The sequence below is a fragment of the Mobula birostris genome, chromosome 9 (assembly GCF_030028105.1).
Source record: "Mobula birostris isolate sMobBir1 chromosome 9, sMobBir1.hap1, whole genome shotgun sequence".
NCBI lineage: Eukaryota > Metazoa > Chordata > Chondrichthyes > Myliobatiformes > Myliobatidae > Mobula > Mobula birostris.
Genome location: NC_092378.1, coordinates 144651845 through 144672235, shown reverse-complemented (window position 1 = coordinate 144672235; position 20391 = coordinate 144651845). Strand labels below are relative to the sequence as shown.

Below are 20391 nucleotides of genomic sequence, written 5' to 3'. Positions count from 1 at the left end.
ACTAAAACCTGCAGATGCTTGAAATCTGAAATAAAATGCAACACACAGCAGGTCATGGAGCTTCTGTGCAGAGAGAAACTGAGTGTATGCTTCAGATCAAAGACCACTTTGCCAGTTCTGATAGAGAGACCTTAATTCAAAATATTAACTGTTTCTCTTTCCACAGCTGCAGTCTGCCCTGCTGAGTGTTTCCAGCTTTTTTTAAATTTCAGAGTCCAAATCTTTTATTGCATATGTATTTATATTATTGTTTCTTCTTTTTATGTTTGCACAGTTTGTTGCCTCCCGCACTCTGGTTGAATACCCTAGTTGGGTGGTCTTTCATTGATTCTGCAATGGTTATTATTTTATAGTCTTGTTGAGAATGCCCACAAGAAAATGAATCTCAGGGTTGTATATGGTGACATATATGTACTCTAATAATAACATTTATTTTGAACTTATGTTTACACAATAAAAATTGTAACCAGCTGGCAATGCAAAGGCATCCTCACTGGGCTTCAAGGCAAGTGTTCCGGGTTCAAATCCGGCCAGCTCCTTGCATGCTTTCCACTCGTGCTGGGTTGAGCGTCGAGCTAGCAACTCGGTCTCGTGAAAAAAAACAGACAAATGCTAAAGAACTGGCAAAGTTGCCGTCTGACGCACCATAAGGCGTGGAGAGGATCAACAAACAACAATTGTACAATAAAAAGCAGAAAATGCTGGAAATACTCGGCAGTTTAGCCCACAGCTGTGGGAAGAGAAACAGAATTAATGCTACTGACAGTGGATCTTTGACCAGGTCTTTGCTACCGCTGTGGTTTGACTTACTGAGTCTTACTTTATTTTAAATTTTGGCGCCTCCAGTTTTGTTAATTTTCAAAGTATTTAATCAAAGCAGAAATCTGAAATTACATTTGCAACAACGACTGAGGAAATTTTCACAAACTTAACCTAAATGTGAATTCTGTCAAAACCCACTACATAACAAACCTATTCCTTTTGCAGTGGTTTTCATGGAATTCAGAATCAATCCTATTGATGGAATATATCAATGTTCTGCTGTTTTTCACACATTATGTATGGCCAAAACTCCCAGATACATTGCAGACACACACGCACTACTGTTATGTGCTTACATCCAAACAGGTCCCAACAGGCACTTATCTTTGCCAAATGCCTATTGGTCCAAAGAAAACAATGTTTCATTAAGATATATTGCAGGCAAATTACAATCAGGAGCAGGGTGGTATAGGTTAACTTGATTCATCCAACGTATTTGAAGGCCTAGATAGAGTGGATGTTGGGAGGCTCTTATAGCGGGTGAGCCTAGGACCATACGACACAGTCTCAGAATACAAGGACGTCCTTTTAGAAAGGAGATAAGGAGGATTTACTTTAGCCAGAGTGTGGAGAACCAGTGAAATTCTCTGCCACAGGCAGCTGTGGAGGCCAAGCCAATGAATATATGTAAAGTGGAGATTGATAGGTTCTTGTTTAGTAAGGGTAGCAAAGGTTATGGGGAGAAGGCAGGTGATACGGGTTGAGAGGGATAGTAAATCAGCCATGTTGGAATGCCTGAGAAGACTCGATGGGCTGAATGGCCTAATTCTGTTCCTATGTCTTATGGTCTAACATATCTCAATTTATGAAGATTGTTTTGATTTTGCAGACTGCCACATTTTCACTTGCATTTAGTTTCCCACTTATTCAATCACCTTTCTCAGCAACTCTGAATCACAGATATGAAGTCGGCTCTAATTTTTAACTTGAGCCATGCAGGCCACAGTCCCACATGTCTACACTTGTTGGTCACTACATTCAGTACCTCCTAAAGTGGACACTGAGTGTATGTTCATGGTCATCTGCAGCTGTAGTCCATCCACTTCAAGGTTCAATGTGTTGTACGTTCAGAGATGTCTTTTGCACACCACTGTTGTGATGTGCAAATATTTGTCACTTTCCTGTCAGCTTGAACCAGTCTGGCCATTCTCCTCTGACCTTTCTCATTAACAAGGTGTTTTCACTCACAGAACTGGCACCCACGGGATGTTTCTAAAAAATTCTTTCACACCATTCTCCGTAAATTCCAGAGACCATTCTGCATGAAAATCCCAGGAGATAAGCAGTCTCTGAGATACTCAAACCACCCCGTCTGGCACCAACAATCATTCTATAGTCAAAGTCACTTAAGTCATATTTCTTCTCCATTCTGATGTTTGGTCTGAGCAACGACTGAACCTCTGGACCATGTCTGCATGCTCTTGTACATTGAGCTGCTGCCACTTGATAGGCTGATCACATATTTGCATTAATGAGCAGATGGACAGGTGCATCTAATTACGTGGCCACTGAACACAAGTGCTATACCCTATATTGTGTTCTATCTACTTGGGTTATTTTTTCTTTCATTACAGATGATCACTAATATATTTTGTTTAATATATAAAAAAAGAACATTTCATGTTTTGCTTTAAGTCTAAGTAATCTTAAGCAAGATGTAGTTTGTCCTGACTTGTCCAGATGATAATAAAAGACTCAGCATTATCAGATGGTCACAACTGGAACTTCCATTATTTTAATACACTAACTGGTGAGAATGTGAAATAAGCTGCCAGCAGAAATGGTATACGCTAGTGCAATTTCAACATTTAAGAGAAATTTGGATCAGTAAATGGAAAGAAGGGGGCATGGGAGGTTATAGTCCGGATGCAGGTTAATGGGACTCATCATGTGCCGTGTTGTATGACGTGGGCAATCACAGTCTTTCCATAACCACGATCGTTGTTGGCAATTTTTTCTATAGAAGTGGTTTGCCATTGCCTCCTTCTGGGCAGTGTCTTTGCAAAACGGGTGACCCCGGCCATTATCAATACTCTTCAGATATTGTCTGCCTGACTTCGGTAGCTGTATAACCAGGACTTGTGATATGCACCAGCTGCTCGTACGACCATCTACCACCTGCTCCCATGGCTTCATGTGACCCTATCAAGGGACTAAGCAGGTGCTACACCTTGCCCAAGGGTGACCTGCAGGCTAGTGGAGGGAAGGAGCACCTTACACCTCCTTTTGGTAGAGATGCATCTCCACCCTGCTACCCAGGACAAGGCAAAGTAATAGTTTAGCATAGACCAGATGGGTCGAAGGGCTTGTTTCTGTACTGTAGTGTTCTATGACTCTACAACTTATGCACATCTTTGTTTCGTAGAACATAGAACAGTACAGGCAGATGAACAGGCCATTCAGCCCACAATGTTCCGCTGAACCAGCTAAAACGCACATCAAAGACACCCGAACACTACCCTCCTGCCTACACCATGTTCATATCCCTCCACCTTCCTTACATTTATTTGCCTATTCAAACGTCTCTTAAAAGCCTCCAATATATTTGCCTCTACCACCATGCCAGACAGCGCATTCCCGACATCGATAACTCTAAGTAAAAGCTTACCCCTCACATCTCAATTGAAGTGACTCCCTCTCACTTTAACTCCATGCCTTCTGGTATTTGACATTTCAACCTTGGGAAACAGATACTGTCTGTCCACTCTATCTATGCCTCTCATAATCATGTAAACATCTATCAGATCTCCCCTTGGCCCTTATCCCCCCATTTCCTTGTGTTGACAACACCCTAAACTATGCAGTCTGGTAGAAATTCTTGTTTAATATTTCTTGTACTTCAGGATAACTTGGATGTGTACAAAGGATTTGGTTCTTTCCAGTGACAGAACCTCAACACCATTTCTCTAATTGGTTTAATGTCGAAACCAGACAGAGGGAGATCAGATTAAATATCAACCACGCCGTCAAGGACTTGCTTGACTGGTACCACAACCAGTACTCTGAACATTAACCTCCCCCAGTATAGTGGCTGCAGTTTATACTGTCGACAAAACACACTGAAGTTACTTGCCCAGGCTTCTCTCCAAACCCACAGCCTCCACCCCCAAAGGCCGAGGCACAGGCTTTAAATTTAAAAATAAAATTAAGTGCAAGACCTTTGACAGTGTTGACGAGCAGAGAGATTTTCAGGTCTAAGTTCATAGCTCCCTTAAAGTGACTACACAGATTGATCGAGGGGTTAAGAAGTCATATGGCTTGGCCCGAAACGTCGAATGTTTATTCATTTCCATGACTGGTAAAGCTCCTCCAGCATTTTGTGTGTGTCGATATGGCATGCTCGCCTTTATCAGTTCAGGCATTAAATTCAAAAGACAGGAAGCTATGTTGCAACTTTATAGAACTACAGTTAGAAGCCACAGCTGGAGTACTGTATACAGTTCTGGTTGCCCAGTTATAGGAAGGATGTCGAGGCTTTGGAGAGGGTGCAGAAGAGGTTTACCAAGAATGTTGCCTGGATAAGAGGTCATGTGCTGTAGTGGGAGGTTGGCCAAATAAGGGTTGTTTTCTCCGGAGCGGCAGAGACTGGGATGAGATCAGATAGAGGCAGCATTATGAAAGGCATAGATAAAGTAGACAGACAGCATCTTCTTTTTCCCAGGGTTGCAATGTCTTAGTACCAGAGGGCATGCAGTTAAGGTGAGAGGGGTAATTTCAATTGAGACGAGAGGGGCAAGATTTTATTTTAAACGCAGAATGGTGGATGCCTTGAATATGCTGCCTGGTGAGCGGGGTGGGGGGACAGGGAGGCCTTTTAGCGACTTCAGGAGACATGTAGGCACATAGGCACATGAATGTGGGGGAACTGGAAGGATATGGCATAAGGGATAAGCTTAGTTGTCCATCTGATTAGTAATACATTTGATTCAGCGCAACATTGTGGACCGAAGGACCTGTTTCTGTGCTGTATGTTCCATGTTCTAAAATTAGGTTCTAAAAAATACTGTAAAAGGGAATTAAAAGGTTAACATATGAAGACCATTTGATGACTCTACGCCTTTACTCACTGGAGTTTTATAAGAATGAGGGGGATCTCATTGAAACCTATTGAAAGGCCTAGATAGAGTGGACATGGAGAAGATGCTTCTAATAGTGGGAGAATCTAGGACCAGAAGACACAGCCTCTGTATAAAAGGACATCCCTTTAGAACAGGAATGAAAAACAAATCTTTAGCCAGAGGGTGGTTAATTGGTGGAATTCATTGCTACAGACACTGTGGAAGCCAAATCATTAGCTATATCAGCCTGAAATGTTGACTGTTTATTCAATTCCACAGAAGCTGCCTGACCTGCTGAGTTCCTCCAGCATTTTGTGTGTGTTGCCCTGGATTTCCAGCATCTGCAGATTTTCTTGTGTTTATATTTAAAGATTGATAAGTTTTTAATAGGAAGAGTGTTCAAGGTTACAGGGAGAAGGCAGAAGAATGGGGCTGAGAGGGAAAATAAGTCAATCCTGTGGTGGAGCACTGATGGGATGAATGGCATAATTCTGCTCCTCTGTCTTATGCCTCACGAGGTCAAAGGCAGTGGTACAGGTGTAAACCTGGGTTCAGGCACAAACCCAGCTACTGCCTGTGTAGCATTTGCAAGTACTTTTTGTGGCCATCTGGGTTTCCCACATCCCAAGCACATGAGTTTGGTAGATTTCCATCTGCAAAGGACAATGATAGAATTTGGAGGGAACTGATGACAAAGTGGTGCCCGTGTAAATAAGGAATTCACGGTCTCCAAGGCATGGCGAGATATAGGACCTATTTTGTGTTGTTTGACTACCTATTATTCTCTAATGAGGACAAAACACAAAGCACATGGGAACAGAATCCTCAACAGATGTCCTCCAAGTGATTCTGCATTCTGATATGGAAAAGTAATCACTGTTTCCTCAGTCTCAACTGTCCAAATCCTAGAGCTCCCTCTCTGATAACACTATGGGAACAGCTCTACCAGAAGTTCAAGGACGCAGCACCACAACACCTTCTTAAAGGCAGTAAGAGTCGGCCTTTCCTGCAAAGTTCACCTTTTGCCTGTGAATGATAAAACAGCTGAGTCTTAAACATGGTGGCGCAGTAGAGTAGCGACATTCTACAGTAGCCACTGTAAGATTGGGGTTCGATTCCTGTCACTGTCTGAAAGGAGTCTGCATTTTCCCCGTGACTGCCTGGGTTTTCTCCGGGTGCTCTGGTTTCCGCCCACATTCCAAAGATGCGCTGTTAGGATTAGTAAGCTGTGGGCTTGCTATGTTGGTGCCAGAAATGTGGCAACATTTGAGGGGCTGCCCAGCACAATCTTTACAGATTTGCTTTGACACAAGTGACACATTTCAGTGTATGTTTCAATATACATGTGACAAATAAAGCTAATCTTTAGGTGGGTCAGGTGCTTCAGAAGAACAAAAGAACATTTGACAGCAAATTGATGAAATACTAGAGCAGATGACCAAAAGCTTGAAGCAGGGTGGTTTCCTTTACTACTGGGACAGGAAATATTCATTGGAATTTATACAATTGAATGCAGAGGTAAAAAAAATTAGATAAATATTGGGCGATTCTTTCCTCTCCCATGAGATAGATTACATTGCTTTGACCTGTTATAATTTATACAGCTCAAACTGAAATATCAGTCCAGTTCCGGATCCAAGAGATGGCAGCCTAACAAAAAAGCTGGGATCACGTGAGATTCTGGCATGAATGTGATTTGAAATGGAAGCCTGTTAGCCAGTACCAGATGCTCAGAGTTTAGAGTTCAAAGGTGATTGTAAAGTGATAATACTATTCGGCTTGTTAAAAGAAATAATCTGGGTAATAATTCACTAACAAGGATAAATCCATAGCCCAGATGCGTGTTTCCCGTAGCATTAAAGCTGGTGTAACAAAAGGTTCTTTTATAAAATCAAGGGTGTTTTATTATTATGTAACGTTTTTTGCAATACCATTTTGCTATCAGCAAAGAATGATTATTAGAGTGATACTTGGCATAGGTGAGATATCTCAAAGTACAAATGCATTCACTGACCTCTTTATTAGGAACCTTGTGTTCGACGTGTTGTGCATTCAGAAATGCTATTCCGCATGTCACTGTTACAATGTGTGGTTATTGGAGTTACTGTCGCCTTCTTTCAGCTTTAACTCACCTGGCCATTCTCCTCTGACCTCTCTCATTGACAAAGCATTTTCACTCACAGAACCACCACTCACCGGATGTTTTATGTTTTTCACACCACTCTCTGTAAACTCTAGAGACTGCTGTGCGTGAAAATCCCAGAAGATCAGCAGTTTCTGAGATACTCAAACCACCCCATCTGGCACCAGGGTCAAAGTCACTTAAATCACATTTCCTCCCCATTCTAATGTTTGTTCTGAAAAACAACTGAACCTCTTGACCAGGTCGGCATTGCTTTTATAAACTGAGCTGCTGCCACGTGATTGGTTGATTAGATATTTGCATTAATAAGCTTTACCTAATAAAGTGACCATTGAGTGTATCAAATACAGTACTAAGTGTGAATGGTCCACTTCCACTCCTAATCCAAATCTGTAATCACTCATGTTTCTTTCCCTGTATAGATGTGTTGCTCTTTATATATTCTTTAACCAGACGGTGGTCAATCTGTGGAATTTACTGCCAAATGACCGGGGAGGCCATGTCATTAAAAAAAGTCTTGCAGCTTGATAACAGGCCCTTCCAGCCCACACCGCCCAATTAACCTACCAACCAGTTATTCTTTTGGACGTGGTCACGGGGAGAACATACAACTCCTTACAGACAGCAGCGGGAATTGAACCTGGGTCGCTGGCACTGTAGTAGCATTATGCTAACTACTACGCTACCGTGCTGTGCATTTAAAGCAGACATTCTTGATTAGTAGGGGTGTCAGAGGTTACATGGAGAAGGCAGGAGAATGGGGTTGAGAGGGATAATAAATCAGCCATGATGGAATGATGGAGCAGACTCGATGGGCTGAATGGCCTAATTCTGCTCCTACATTTTATGGTCTTTTATATGATGGACTTTCTGAATCCTTAAGAGAATTGATGCCAGCCATGGAAATGGGAAGTGACTTTGGATACACGTCCATACTAATCCAGCATGAAGCCACACTCTAAAATACATTAACTTCTACACAAATAAATAAAGGATCTTTGAGTATCCTAGTGCAGAATCCAGGAGGAGGAAGAATTTTCTCTCTCCTCCCAGTGGAAAGGCATTTCATCTCTTTTTTAAAAAAAAAGTGATCATCTGATGGACTTGATATTTCAACTGTGAATCACACGACACCATGGCTGATTAGCATGGCTGTCTACTCATTTGCTCACTTACTCTCAGCATTCCCATATGCATCCCCGCATTCTGGCACATCTTCAGGAAATATTTGATGTTAGTCTCATCATGAATAATGTAGACAGGAACCTTCCTCTTGAAGCTAGCATCCAGCAAGTCTTTGAATATATCGATGTCTGTAAATATGTCCATGACAACAGCAATTACCTGGGAACAGGAAGAAAGCAGTTAATAGTCATTTGCTCTGATGTTTGACTAGACAGGACAAAGGTTACGGGGAGAAGGCAGGTGAATGGGGTTGAGAGGGATAATAATTCAGCCAGGATGGAATGGCGGAGCAGACTCAATTGGCTAAATAGCTTAATTTTGTTACTACGTGTCATGGTCACATGACAGTGATTGCAGCGGTTAGTGTAACACTGTACAGTGCCAGCTATAAGATCATGGTTCAATTCCCGCCATTGCCTGTAAGGAGATGGTACGTTCTCCCCATGACCGCATGGGTTTCCTCTGGGCGCCCTGGTTTCCTTCCATGTTCCAAAGACGTATTGGTTACGGTTATTAATAAAATGCTCGAGGAATTCAGCATTAGGGTTACGGTCAGCATCTACGGAAATGAATGAAGAGTTGATGCTTGAGGCCAAGACCCTTCATTAGCCCTGACTCTTTTCTTCCCCCTTTCCATTGATGCTGCCTGACCCGCTGAGTTCCTCCAGCATTCGATGTGTGTTGTCTGAATTTCCAGCATCTGCAGGATCTCTTGTGCTTATAGTTAGTAAGCTGTGAGAATGCTGTACAGGCACCGGAAGCATAGAGACATGAGGGCTGCCCGCAGCACGGGCTCAAATCATGTTGCTTATTGACACAAATGACACATTTCACTGTATATTTCAATGTTTATGTGACAAATAGAACTAACCTTTAGGAACCTGTAGACCAGTGAGACTGTACTACTGCTTGTGGCTGCAACTCATTTCACTGCTAGTAATGAATGAAATTCCTTTCAGATGGGGTTGGCTTAGAAAAACAAATTTCCATATAGAAAATAGAAACCAAAACTGCAAGTAACAAAGGAATTAAGGAGAAAGTTATTTACTCAGCGGTTGATAAGACCAGAAGTGATGATTCACAGGTTCATTAGGGAGACAATAGGAGGATATACTGAAGTGAAACAGTGAGAAGGACATTAGTGAGACTCATCGTAAACTTGAGGGATCACTTCGTTGAGCACCTCAGCTCCATCTGCCTAAAGTGGAACTTCACGGTGGCCAAAACTTTTAATTCTGATTCCCATTCCGACATGTCAGTCCATGGCCTCTTCTTGTGCCACAATGAGGCCAATCTCAGGGTGATGGAAAAACACCCACTATTCCATCTGGGTACCCTTCAACCTGATGGCATGAATATCAAATTCTCCTTCCCCCTCCCCTCTTCTTCTAACCCCCACTCTGGCCTGTTACCTCTTCTCACCTGCCTTTCTCCTGTGGTCCACTCTCCTCTCCTATCAGATCCCTTCCCCTCCAGCCCACCTGGCTTCACCTATCGCCTTCTGAATTGTCATCCTTCCTTCCCCCTCCCCCACACCTTTTTATTCTGGCATCCTCCCCCTTCCTTTCCAGTCCTGAAGAAGGATCAAGGCCTGAAACATCAGCTGTTTATTCCTCTCCATAGAAGGTGTTGGACCTGCTGAGTTCCTCCAGCATTGTGTGCATCTACAGAATCTCTTGGGTTTATTCTGGCCACCGACCTTGTCTGTGCTTCTCATAGAATGGATATCTATTTTGCAGCAGGTTTTGTGTAGTTTCATGTTTCAGGATAACATAAATGTAATATACAAACATGGTCTTTTTTTAACAAGTTTGTGCTGATGGGATAATGCAGGAAATATCTTAGTCAACTTAGGCACAGAAAGCTCCCACAAGCAGTGATATTAGCTACATCATCCACTTTAACAATAAAGATTTCCTTAGCGCTGGGGAGGCTAGCGCCCATGATGGTGCTGGGTGAGTTTACAACCTTCTGTTCCTGTGCAGTGGCCCCTCCGTACCAGAGGGTGATGCAGCCGGTCAGAATGCTCTCCGTGGTACATTTGTAGAAATTTACCAGACTTGGTGACTTACCACATCTCCTCAAACAAAACGGCAGCTTTCAGAAGGTCAGGCAGATTCCCTTATTAACTTTCAGCAAGTGGCTAGTGCACCCCCCCCCCCGGCCCACCTCACCATTTATAAATGTGTCAGCATTTATTGTCCATCCTTAATTGAACTGGAAGTGGGGAGCAAGATGCCTCCTTAAACAGCTATGACCCTTTCTGGTGAAGGTACACCCACCATGCCTATAGGGATGGAACTGTAGGAGTTAGACCCCGCGATGGAGGGGTGGTGATTACAGTTCCAAGTCAGGATGATGCACAACCAGAAGGGCAACTTGTTCCAATGCACTTGCTATCCCTTGTTCTTTCTGGTAAAGCAAAAAAAAAAATCCAGTAAGCTGCAGTTGTGTGGAGGAAAAAAAAGCCTTGATACTGAGAGAGTCGGAGGAGAATAGCCATAATGCTTCAAGCTGACCAGGGAGGTGACAGTAACTCAAATAACCACACATTACAACAGTGGTGTGAAGAACAGCATCACAGAATGCACAATACGCCAGACTTTGAAGTGGATGGGCTACAGCAGCTGAACACTCAGTGGCTACCTTATTAGATACAGGGGGTACTTAATAAAGTGGTACTGAGGGTATTTTAGCAAATGGCACACACTGCAGACATCGTGCACCAATGAATGTTTAAGGTTCTTGGTGAGGCGGCAATCAAACAGGCCAATTGCCTTGATGGCATCAGGTTTTTTAGGAGTCATTGGCACTGTATTTACCCAAACACGTAGAGAGCAACTCATTGCTTCGTATATAGTGTAAAGACCTAGGAAAGTGAAGAGATGAGTGCTAGCCTCTGACTTGCTTTTGTAGCCACAACATTTAGGCGGTTGATCTGGATAAATTTCTGGTCAATGGTCTGTGGGAAACTGGCCAATGGCGATACCACGGAAATGTCAAATATAGATGGTTGAAGCTTCTCCTGTTGAAGATGGTAACTGCCTGGCACACTTGCGGTACATGTTATTTGCCACTTATGCATCCATGTTTGAATGTTGTCTGATTGCATTCAGATTCTGCTTTATTTAGTCACATGTCCATTGAAACACGCAGTGAAATGCGTCACTTGCGTTAACAACCAACACAGCCCAAGGATGTAAGTATCACCACATGTTCTGGTGCCAACACAGCATGCCCACCACGTTCAGCAGAACAATACAAGCAACAACAGCAGCAAGACAATTGCCTTCCCCTCCCTCCCACCTACACACCCACTCGCACAGGCAGCATGATGTTGAGGACAGACTGAACACTGTAATTATCAGTGAACACTTCCACTTCTCACCTTACAAAGGGAACGTCTATGGAGAAGAAAGTGAGCTCATGTGGCCTTCACCAGGTTTCCCGAACCACTAAGATTCACAGCAGATTCTGAGGAAGGCTCTTCACCTGAAATGTCTCTTTATTCCTTTCATAGATGCTGCCTGATCTGCTGAGATCCTCCACCATCTTGTGTGTGTTTCTCCAGATTTCCAGAATGTCTTGTGTTTATGAATCACAGCATATTCTGGTTTTATTGTAGAAAGGTACCCCTCTGCTCTTCCCCAAGTGCCAAAGAATCCCTTACCTTCTCCCTGAAGGCAGTTTCACATCTAGTAAATGCCAGTAATAGCATTTCCCACACAGGTGAACTCCTTCAATGATATACCTGAATGTCAGCTAGACTTTTCTGCTCAATGTTCTCGAATGACTATTGATAAGATAGTTATAAGATAGACCCTCAACCTTGTAATCTACCTCTACCTTACTGTCTACCAACACTGCACTTTCTGAATAACATTTTATTCTGCATTGTTATTGTTTCCCCTTGTGCTATTTCAACATACTGTGGTAATGAAATGATTTATAGATGGAATGCCAAACTAAGTTTTTCCAACTGTACCTCAGTGCGTGACCTTAATAAACAAATTTACCAATGACAAGAGTGCTAACAATGAATCAGAATCAGGTTTATTATCACTGGCATATGTTGCGAAATTTGTTAACTTTAGGCAGCAGTACAACAAAATACATGGTAAATAAAGAAAGCGGGGAAAAACTGAATTATATTAAGTATATATATGTCTATTAAATTATGTTAAAATAAGTAATACAAAAAAACCAGAAATAAATAAAGTAGTGAGGTAGAGTTCATGGGCTCAATGTTTATTTAGAAACTGGACGGCAGAGGGGAAGAAGCTGTTCCGGAATTGCTGGGTGTGTGCCTTCAGGCTTCTGTACCTCCTTCCTGACAGTAACAATGAGAAGAGGGCATGTCCTTGGAGGTGGGTTCCTTAACAATGGACGCCGCCTTCCTAATGAACCAATCCTTGAAGATGTCTCGGATATTACGGAGGCTAGTACCCATGATGGAGCTGACTAGTTTTACGTTTCTGCAACTTACTTTGATCTTGTGCAGTAGCCCGCTCATACCAGCAGTGATGCAGCAAGTCAGAATGCTCTCCTTGCGATATTTGTAGAATCTCCCCAAACTCTGAATGGACACATAGTCACTGTCTTGGCTTCTTTAAAGCTGCATCGATATGTTGCACCCAGGTTAGGTCCTCAGAGATACTGACACCCAGGAATTTGAGATTTCTCACTCTTTCCACTTTGATCCCTCTATGAGGTTGGGTTTCTATTCTCTCGTCTTACCTTTTCTGAATCCGCAATCAGCTCTTTGGCCTTGCTGACATTGAGTGCAAGGTCGTCGCAGCGACACCACTCAACTAACTGGTACATCTTTCGACACCAACTGAAATTCTGCCAACAATGGTTGTATCATCAGCAAATTTACAGATGCTCTTTGAGCTGTGCCTAGCTACACAGTCACGGGTACAGAGAGATTAGAGCAGTGGGCTAAGCACACATCCCTGTGGTGCACCAGTGTTTATTGTCAGCGAGTTGGAGGTGTTATTTCCAATCCACATGGATTGTGGTCAGAGGGAGGTACAGATCTGCATCGTAGGAACAATGGTGTTAAATGTTGAGCTAATAGGACCATCGCTGGAAGGGAGATGTGTACTTTCTGTACATTTTTTTCCTGGTGGACTCTGCAGCTCAGAACCAGCAGCTGGTTCATTGAATCAGGATGTTGAGGAGAACACACTACACAGTTATTGACCTACTTCAATATGTAATGTAGATAGAGAAGTTCAGAAGAGACATACTAGAATTATCCTGGGAATGAAAGAGTTACTGCATGTATTCACTGCAGTTCAGAAGAATGGGGGGAGGAGAGGGGGGGGGGGATCTCATTGAAACCTATTGAATACTGAAAGGTCTGGATAGAGTGGGTATGGAGCAGATGCATCCTATGGGGTGGGAGGTAGTCTAGGACTAGAAGGCACAGCCTCAGAAGGACATTCCTTTAGAACAGAGATGGGAGTTTCTTTAGCCAGAGGAGGGTGAATCCTCTGAGTGATTTGATATTTTTATGGCAGAGGTCGATAGGTTATTGATTAATAAGGGTGTCAAAGGATACAGGGAGAAAGCTGGAGAATGGGGCTGAGAGGGGTGATAAATCAGTCATGATGGAATAAAACAAGCTTGATTGGCTGAGTGGCCTTATTCTTCTCCTATGTCTTACTGTCTTAATTACATCAAATTGGAAGATTAGTTCAAAACACTCAGCCAAGTTGTTGCAAGTTGTGCAGTTTCAATATTTACTATGCTACTGAAAATGTTATCTATACACAGTCATTTTCTTATACCAAAGTAAGTTGAATTTCATCCTTATAGTGTTGGAATTTTAGATTTCACAAATAAACACTTGCATTATAGCAATAGATAGCATCTGGCAAAAGTAGTTTCAATGAAAATATTTTACATTACTCTTATGCCACGGGCAGTGAGGTCTTGCTCTTAGAATTCACCGAGCCACCTGGCATTTCGGTATCTCCAGAAGCAGCTCAGAAGACAATGTACATTCAGGGCGCGGCCCTGTTGATGATCCAATTCCTTGCCAATGTCGCTGACGGAAGCGTCGCAGGAAATCGGAACATCGAGGCAGTGGGCGCAGTTGCCGAAGGCCTCTCTACTCGAGCGATCTCTCTCTCTCTCTCTCTCTCGACGGTGAGAGAAAGTCTGCTGGCTCAAGTCGGGGGAACTCCAATCAGCGACGCTACAGAACTTAATATTGGAACAGCGAGCTACTGGTCTCCCTTTCAATGTGACAGACGCGATATCTCTTTCTCCCCCATTGGTGAGAGAGAGGGCCTGTTGAAATGTTGGGTTGGCAGTAGTTTTTAATGGACTCTAGATCATGGTCTCTAGGGGCATGGTGGGTGGGTTGCGGGGGGGGAAGGGGCTTTGGGATTCTAACATTTTTCTGTCATTCATTCCTTGGAATTTATTTTCTCTCTGTTTTGTGGATGTCTGTGAAGGGCAAGGATTTCAGGTTGTATACTGTATATATTCTCTGACATTAAATTGAATCAAGCTTGTGGTATCAACATTATAGTATTTCAGTGTGACATTTCACATCGTCTCAGAAGGTTTCTTTCCTCAGGCAGTTAATCTGATCAACCACTCTAGTTAGCCACCCCACCTCCCACTCTATCTATTACCTCTGTCACAGTAATGTAAACACTTTAAAGCACTTTTATAATGCTGATTACATTGTAAATACCTGCTGGTATTTATGTATTTATGCACATTTTATTCCATATGTACTTTAAACTCAAATGTATTATAATTATTGAATGTTGTTTTTTACCCCCAAGATCAAAGTAAATTTATTATCACAGTACATATATGTCATCATATACTGCCTGAGGTTCATTTTCTTATTGGCAGTTAGTACAAAGAAACTCAATAGAATTAATGAAAAACTAAACACAAAGATGGACAAACAGCCGATGTGCAAAGACAGCCATTTGTGCAAAAAGATAAAGGAAAACAAAATAAAAATAAATAATATTGAGAACATGAGTTATAGAGACCTCGACAGCAAACCTAGGGGTTGTAGAATCAGCTCAGTGTTGGGGTGAGTGAAGTTACCCACTCTGTAAGATGATTCAGAAATGTTTCATTCACTACGGTTTCAAACATTCAGGCTCACTAATGCCAGAACCCGGTGGGAGTGAAAAGGAAACAATTTTGCTACTTCAACAAGTTAGGTACTATGAAGAATTAGAGAGGTATCAACAAGCATCCTGATTGAAGATTTGGAGGATGCAATCATTAATAGCATTAAAAGGTAGTCCAATATCTGCACTAGGTGCCTGCACTGATGTTGTTCATTTACAGTCAAAAGAACATGGCAGCATACACTGGATGAATTCCTCCGTCAATAACTATTAAGAACTACAATTTTATAGCCTGTAGTAATATTGGTAGTGTTCCAGTTTGTTTTGTATTTCATTTAAGTACATAATTCATTACTCAATTTATCTTTTTATGTCTCTTCAAGTATTTCTATTAAACTTTGGTAGCCAAAATGTACTGGTCCGATATCAACCAGAACCCATTGTACATATAAATGTATATGACAAATAGATTGATCCTTATAATATTTTGAGTGGGCATGTGGCCAAGTGGTTAAGGCACTGGACTAGCGACCTGAAGGTCCTGAGTTCGAGCCCCAGCCGAGGAAATGTGTTGTGTCCTTGAGCAAGGCACTTAATCACACGTTGCTCTGCGACGACACTGGTGCCAAGCTGTATGGGTCCTAATGCCTTTCCCTCGGACAACATTGGTGTCACGGAGAGGGGAGAGTTGCAGTATGGGCAACTGCTGGTCTTCCATATAACCTTGCCCAGGCCTGCGCCCTGGAGAGTGAAGACTTTACAGGCGCAGATCCATGGTCTCGCAAGACTAACGGATGGCTTTACTATAATATTTTAAGTGTGGGTACCGGCATATAGAGCAGTATTGAGGGAGCTCTGCATTGTCACAGGTCTCTTTCTTCAAAAAAGATGTTAAACCAGGACTCTGCACATTCTCTCAAATGGAAGATCCCATGGCAATATTTCAGTAAACATCCCCAGATTCTCCTCCAAGCAGACTACAAACTTGTCATGGTTTGGGTCATTGCGTGCCTCAATGAACAGGACAGCTATGTTGACTGAAGTCAGGACTTTTATATTTCGGTTCTTGGACTATTTCTCCAGCAATGGAAGAAAGACTAGAAGCAGCTGAATTAAGGTTCTACAGGAGAATGTTAAAAATATCATGGACCACACACACATCAAATGAAGGAGCTCTCAGAAGAGCCCAAGCAGTTAGATCACTCGTACCAACAATGAGAGAAAGACAACTCAGATTCCTAGGGCACGTCATGCAGAAAGATGAACTAGAAAAACTCATACTCTCTGGAAAGATTGAGGGGAGCAAACCTAGAGGAAGACCTCGGCTTATGTACATCAGAAGCATAGCCAGGTGGCTACACATCGAGGAAATGGAAGTCATCCAAAAGACGAAGGATAGATCTATATGGAAAACCATGGTCACCAAAGTCCGCATCAGATATGGTATCTAGACAGACAGACAGGTAGGGTCACCCATGTCAAACAAGTCAAAAGGTAGAGGCCAGAGTAGAAGGAGAGCACTGGTCCTCCAGGTTTAGTGGTTCAGCTTGGGGTTAACAACCCTGACTAGTAAAACAAAATTGTTATGGAAACAGCAATGAAGAATCCTTCTACACGAGTTTGACAGTCTCCACCCGGGACTTGCATGACTGACAATAGTGAAAACTGACAGGAAGCCACCGACATGATGAAGGAAGCCGTGAACACCGTCAGAGGTGGAGGACCTTCATTGCTGCCCTAAATGCCAGCAGCATAATGGTCAGTAAATAGTAAATATCCCCAGATTCTGGCCAATATTTAGAACATAGAACAGCACAGCACAGGAGTAGGCCCTTCCAATGTTCAGAAGTTCAAAGCTCAAAGCAAATTTATTATCAAAGTACATATGTCACCAAATACTACCCTGAAATTCATTTTCTTGCAGGCATTCACAGTAGAACAAAGAAATACAATAGAGTCAATGAAAAACTACGCACAAGCTAAGAACGGCAAACAACTAATGTGCAAAAGACAAACTACGTAAATACAAATAAAAGTAAATAAATAATAGAGATAAAGCATCCTTGAAGGTAAGTCCATAGGTTTTGGAATCAGTACTGTGATGAGGTGAGTGAAGGCTCCACACTGGCTCAGGAGCCTAATGGTTGAAGGGTAATAACTGTTCCTGAACATGGTGGTGTACTCAATCAGCATTTCTTAAACATTATTATTTCTTGGAGATGACTATCACATTTCCTATTCATTGGCACTTGCTTCTTTGACTCTAAAGTGCTTTGAGATATAATATGCTATGTATCTTCTACTCTGTAGATCAAACCCACTAGCCCACCTAGCTTTAAAGCTCCCAGAGAATCAGTACCTAGAAATTCATTCCTGGTTAGCAGAGATGGTTCAGTCATCGGGACAAGTTAGATCTTCGCCTCTAAAATTCAGCCTATTGAAGTGCCTAGAATCAATTTCCAGGAAGTTAACACGTTGCTATGGTAACGTAAGGTGTAACAGAAATCAGTTCCTTATCTTTATTCGAGTCAGGAATAATGGAAGATTCAAGATTCAACAGTTAAGAACAGCTCCTTCCCCTCCACCATCAGGTTTCTGAAAGGACAATGAACCAACCCATGAACACTACCTCACTATTTTTATATTTTTAATTTAATTAATTTATCTACTGAGATACAATGTGGAACAGGCCTTTCCGGCCCTTTCCGCTGTGCCGCCCGGCAACCCGAGATTTAATCCAAGGGACAATCTACAATGACTAATCAACTTACCAACCGGCAGGTTTTTGGACTGTGGGAGGAAACTGGAGCACCCGGAGGAAACCCATGCAGTCACAGGGAAAACGCAGAAACTCCTTATGGGCAGCAACAGGAATTGAACCCCGATCACCTGCATTGTAGAGTGTTGTGCTAACCACTACATTACTGTGTGTTTTTTGCTCACTTTTCTCATATATATTTCTTATTGTAATGTCTTGTAAAGTGCATTGCACTGTAGTACTGCCGCAAAACAAGTTTCACAACACATTATATGTTAGTGATATTAAACCTGATTCTGAGATGCAACAGAATCACTTGAAGCAAAGCCCATTTCAATACTTCACACTAACAACATTGAGCATGTTAGTTAACTGGGAACAAGACTTAGTCTTGGGTTTGTTTGCTTCCACCTCTTTAGTCCTCTTCCACCATCAGATATATCTGAAAGGACCATGAACACTGTCTCATTTTTTGCACTACTCATCTATTTTTATAGATTTCTCATTGCAACTTACAGTAACAAATACCACAATATACAGTACTGTGCAAAAGTCTTAGACACACTAGATTTTTTTTATGGTTTCAGATGATATAGCCTCAATAGAACCCTGATCTCAATATCATTGAGGCTGTCTGGGATTACCTGGAGAGAACGAAACAAGTGAGAGAGCCAGCATCTGCAGAAGAACTGTGGCAAGTTCCCCAAGGTGCTTGGAATAACCTACCAACCAATTTTCTTATAAAACTGCATGACAGTGTACCTAAGAAAATTGATCTAGTTTTAAAGGCAAAGTTGGGGGGGGGGGGTGTCACACCAAATACTGATGTGATTTAGTTTTTTTTACTGTTTACTGCTACTTATAGTAAATTTGTTTATATTTAGAAACTTTTCATTATTTTTGAAAGCATCGTCACTTTACAGATTTTTTTTACGCGAGTCTATAAGGTTTTTGCTCAGTACTGTATGCATACACTCAACGATTCAGGAACAACTTCTTCCCCTCTGCCATCAGATTTCTGAATGGGCATTGAACCGATAAACACTATCTCATGGCTTCTTTTTATTTCTATTTTTGTACTACTTACTCAATTTAGCCATTTAATATATACACTTTCTGCAATTTACATTTTCCCCTTATGATCATGCATTACACTGTACTGCAGCTGTAAAGACAGCAAATTTCATGACATATGCCAGGGAGCTGGTGGTGGACCTAAGGAGAGCTGAGGCATCGGTGACCCCTGTTTCCATCCAGGGGGTCAGTGTGGACATGGTGGAGGATTACAAATACTTGGGGATACAAATTGAAAATAAACTGGACTGGTCAAAGAACACTGAGGCTGTCTACAAGAAGGGTCAGAGCCATCTCTATTTCCTGAGGAGACTGAGGTCCTTTAACATCTGCCGGACCATGCTGAGGATGTTCTACGAGTCTGTGGTGGCCAGTGCTATAATGTTTGCTGTTGTGTGCTGGGGCAGCAGGCTGAGGGTAGCAGACACCAACAGAATCAACAAACTCATTCATAAGGCCAGTGATGTTGTGGGGATGGAACTGGACTCTCTGACGGTGGTGTCTGAAAAGAGGATGCTGTCCAAGTTGCATGCCATCTTGGACAATGTCTCCCATCCACTACATAATGTACTGGGTGGGCACAGGAGTACATTCAGCCAGAGACTCATTCCACCGAGATGCAACACAGAGCATCATAGGAAGTCATTCCTGCCTGTGGCCATCAAACTTTACAACTCCTCCCTTGGCGGGTCACACACCCTGAGCCAATAGGCCGGTCCTGGACTTATTTCCTGGCATAATTTACATATTATTATTTAATTAATTATGGTTTTATATGGCTATATTTATATTCTGTTCTTGGTTGGTGCAACTGTAAGGAAACTAAATTTCCCTCGGGATCAATAAAGTATGTCTATGACTATGACTATGGATATTAAACCTGATTCTGATTCATTCCCTGACCACTCCTCATGCCACCACAAGGCAGGTTCAACAGAGACAAGATGACTAACTTTATAAACTGAGAGGAAATGTTTAGCAATGTTACTCCATCAAGGTGTCAGAATCTCCCACAGCAGCAACACTTAAACTTTACTCGATGAATGCAGTACATTAACTTAAACCTGACTGACTTACAATGCAGCACTAGAGTTACACAATTCTAAAGTTTCAAGATTCTAAGCATGGATGAATCAGGATGGTTAAACCATAAATTGTTAAGGAAACTAGGTACTAAATAATTTAGGTCTGCTAAATAACACTTCGGTGTAGTAGCTCTCTAAATCCATATCCCTCTGC

General features: G+C 42.2%; 2 protein-coding genes across 2 annotated transcripts in view; one reads left to right on the top strand and one right to left on the bottom strand.

The window, feature by feature from the left end:
• The window catches only part of LOC140203157 (sodium/mannose cotransporter SLC5A10-like), a 192052-nt gene that overhangs the window by 126275 nt on the left and 45386 nt on the right, over window positions 1–20391 (top strand). The window lies entirely within an intron of this gene.
• The window catches only part of LOC140203261 (protein FAM83G-like), a 48497-nt gene that overhangs the window by 27012 nt on the left and 1094 nt on the right, over window positions 1–20391 (bottom strand). The window contains exon 2 of the mRNA XM_072269275.1: window positions 8200–8367. Within this exon, the coding sequence (XP_072125376.1) occupies window positions 8200–8367 (168 nt within the window). The remainder of the gene's footprint in view (window positions 1–8199; window positions 8368–20391) is intronic.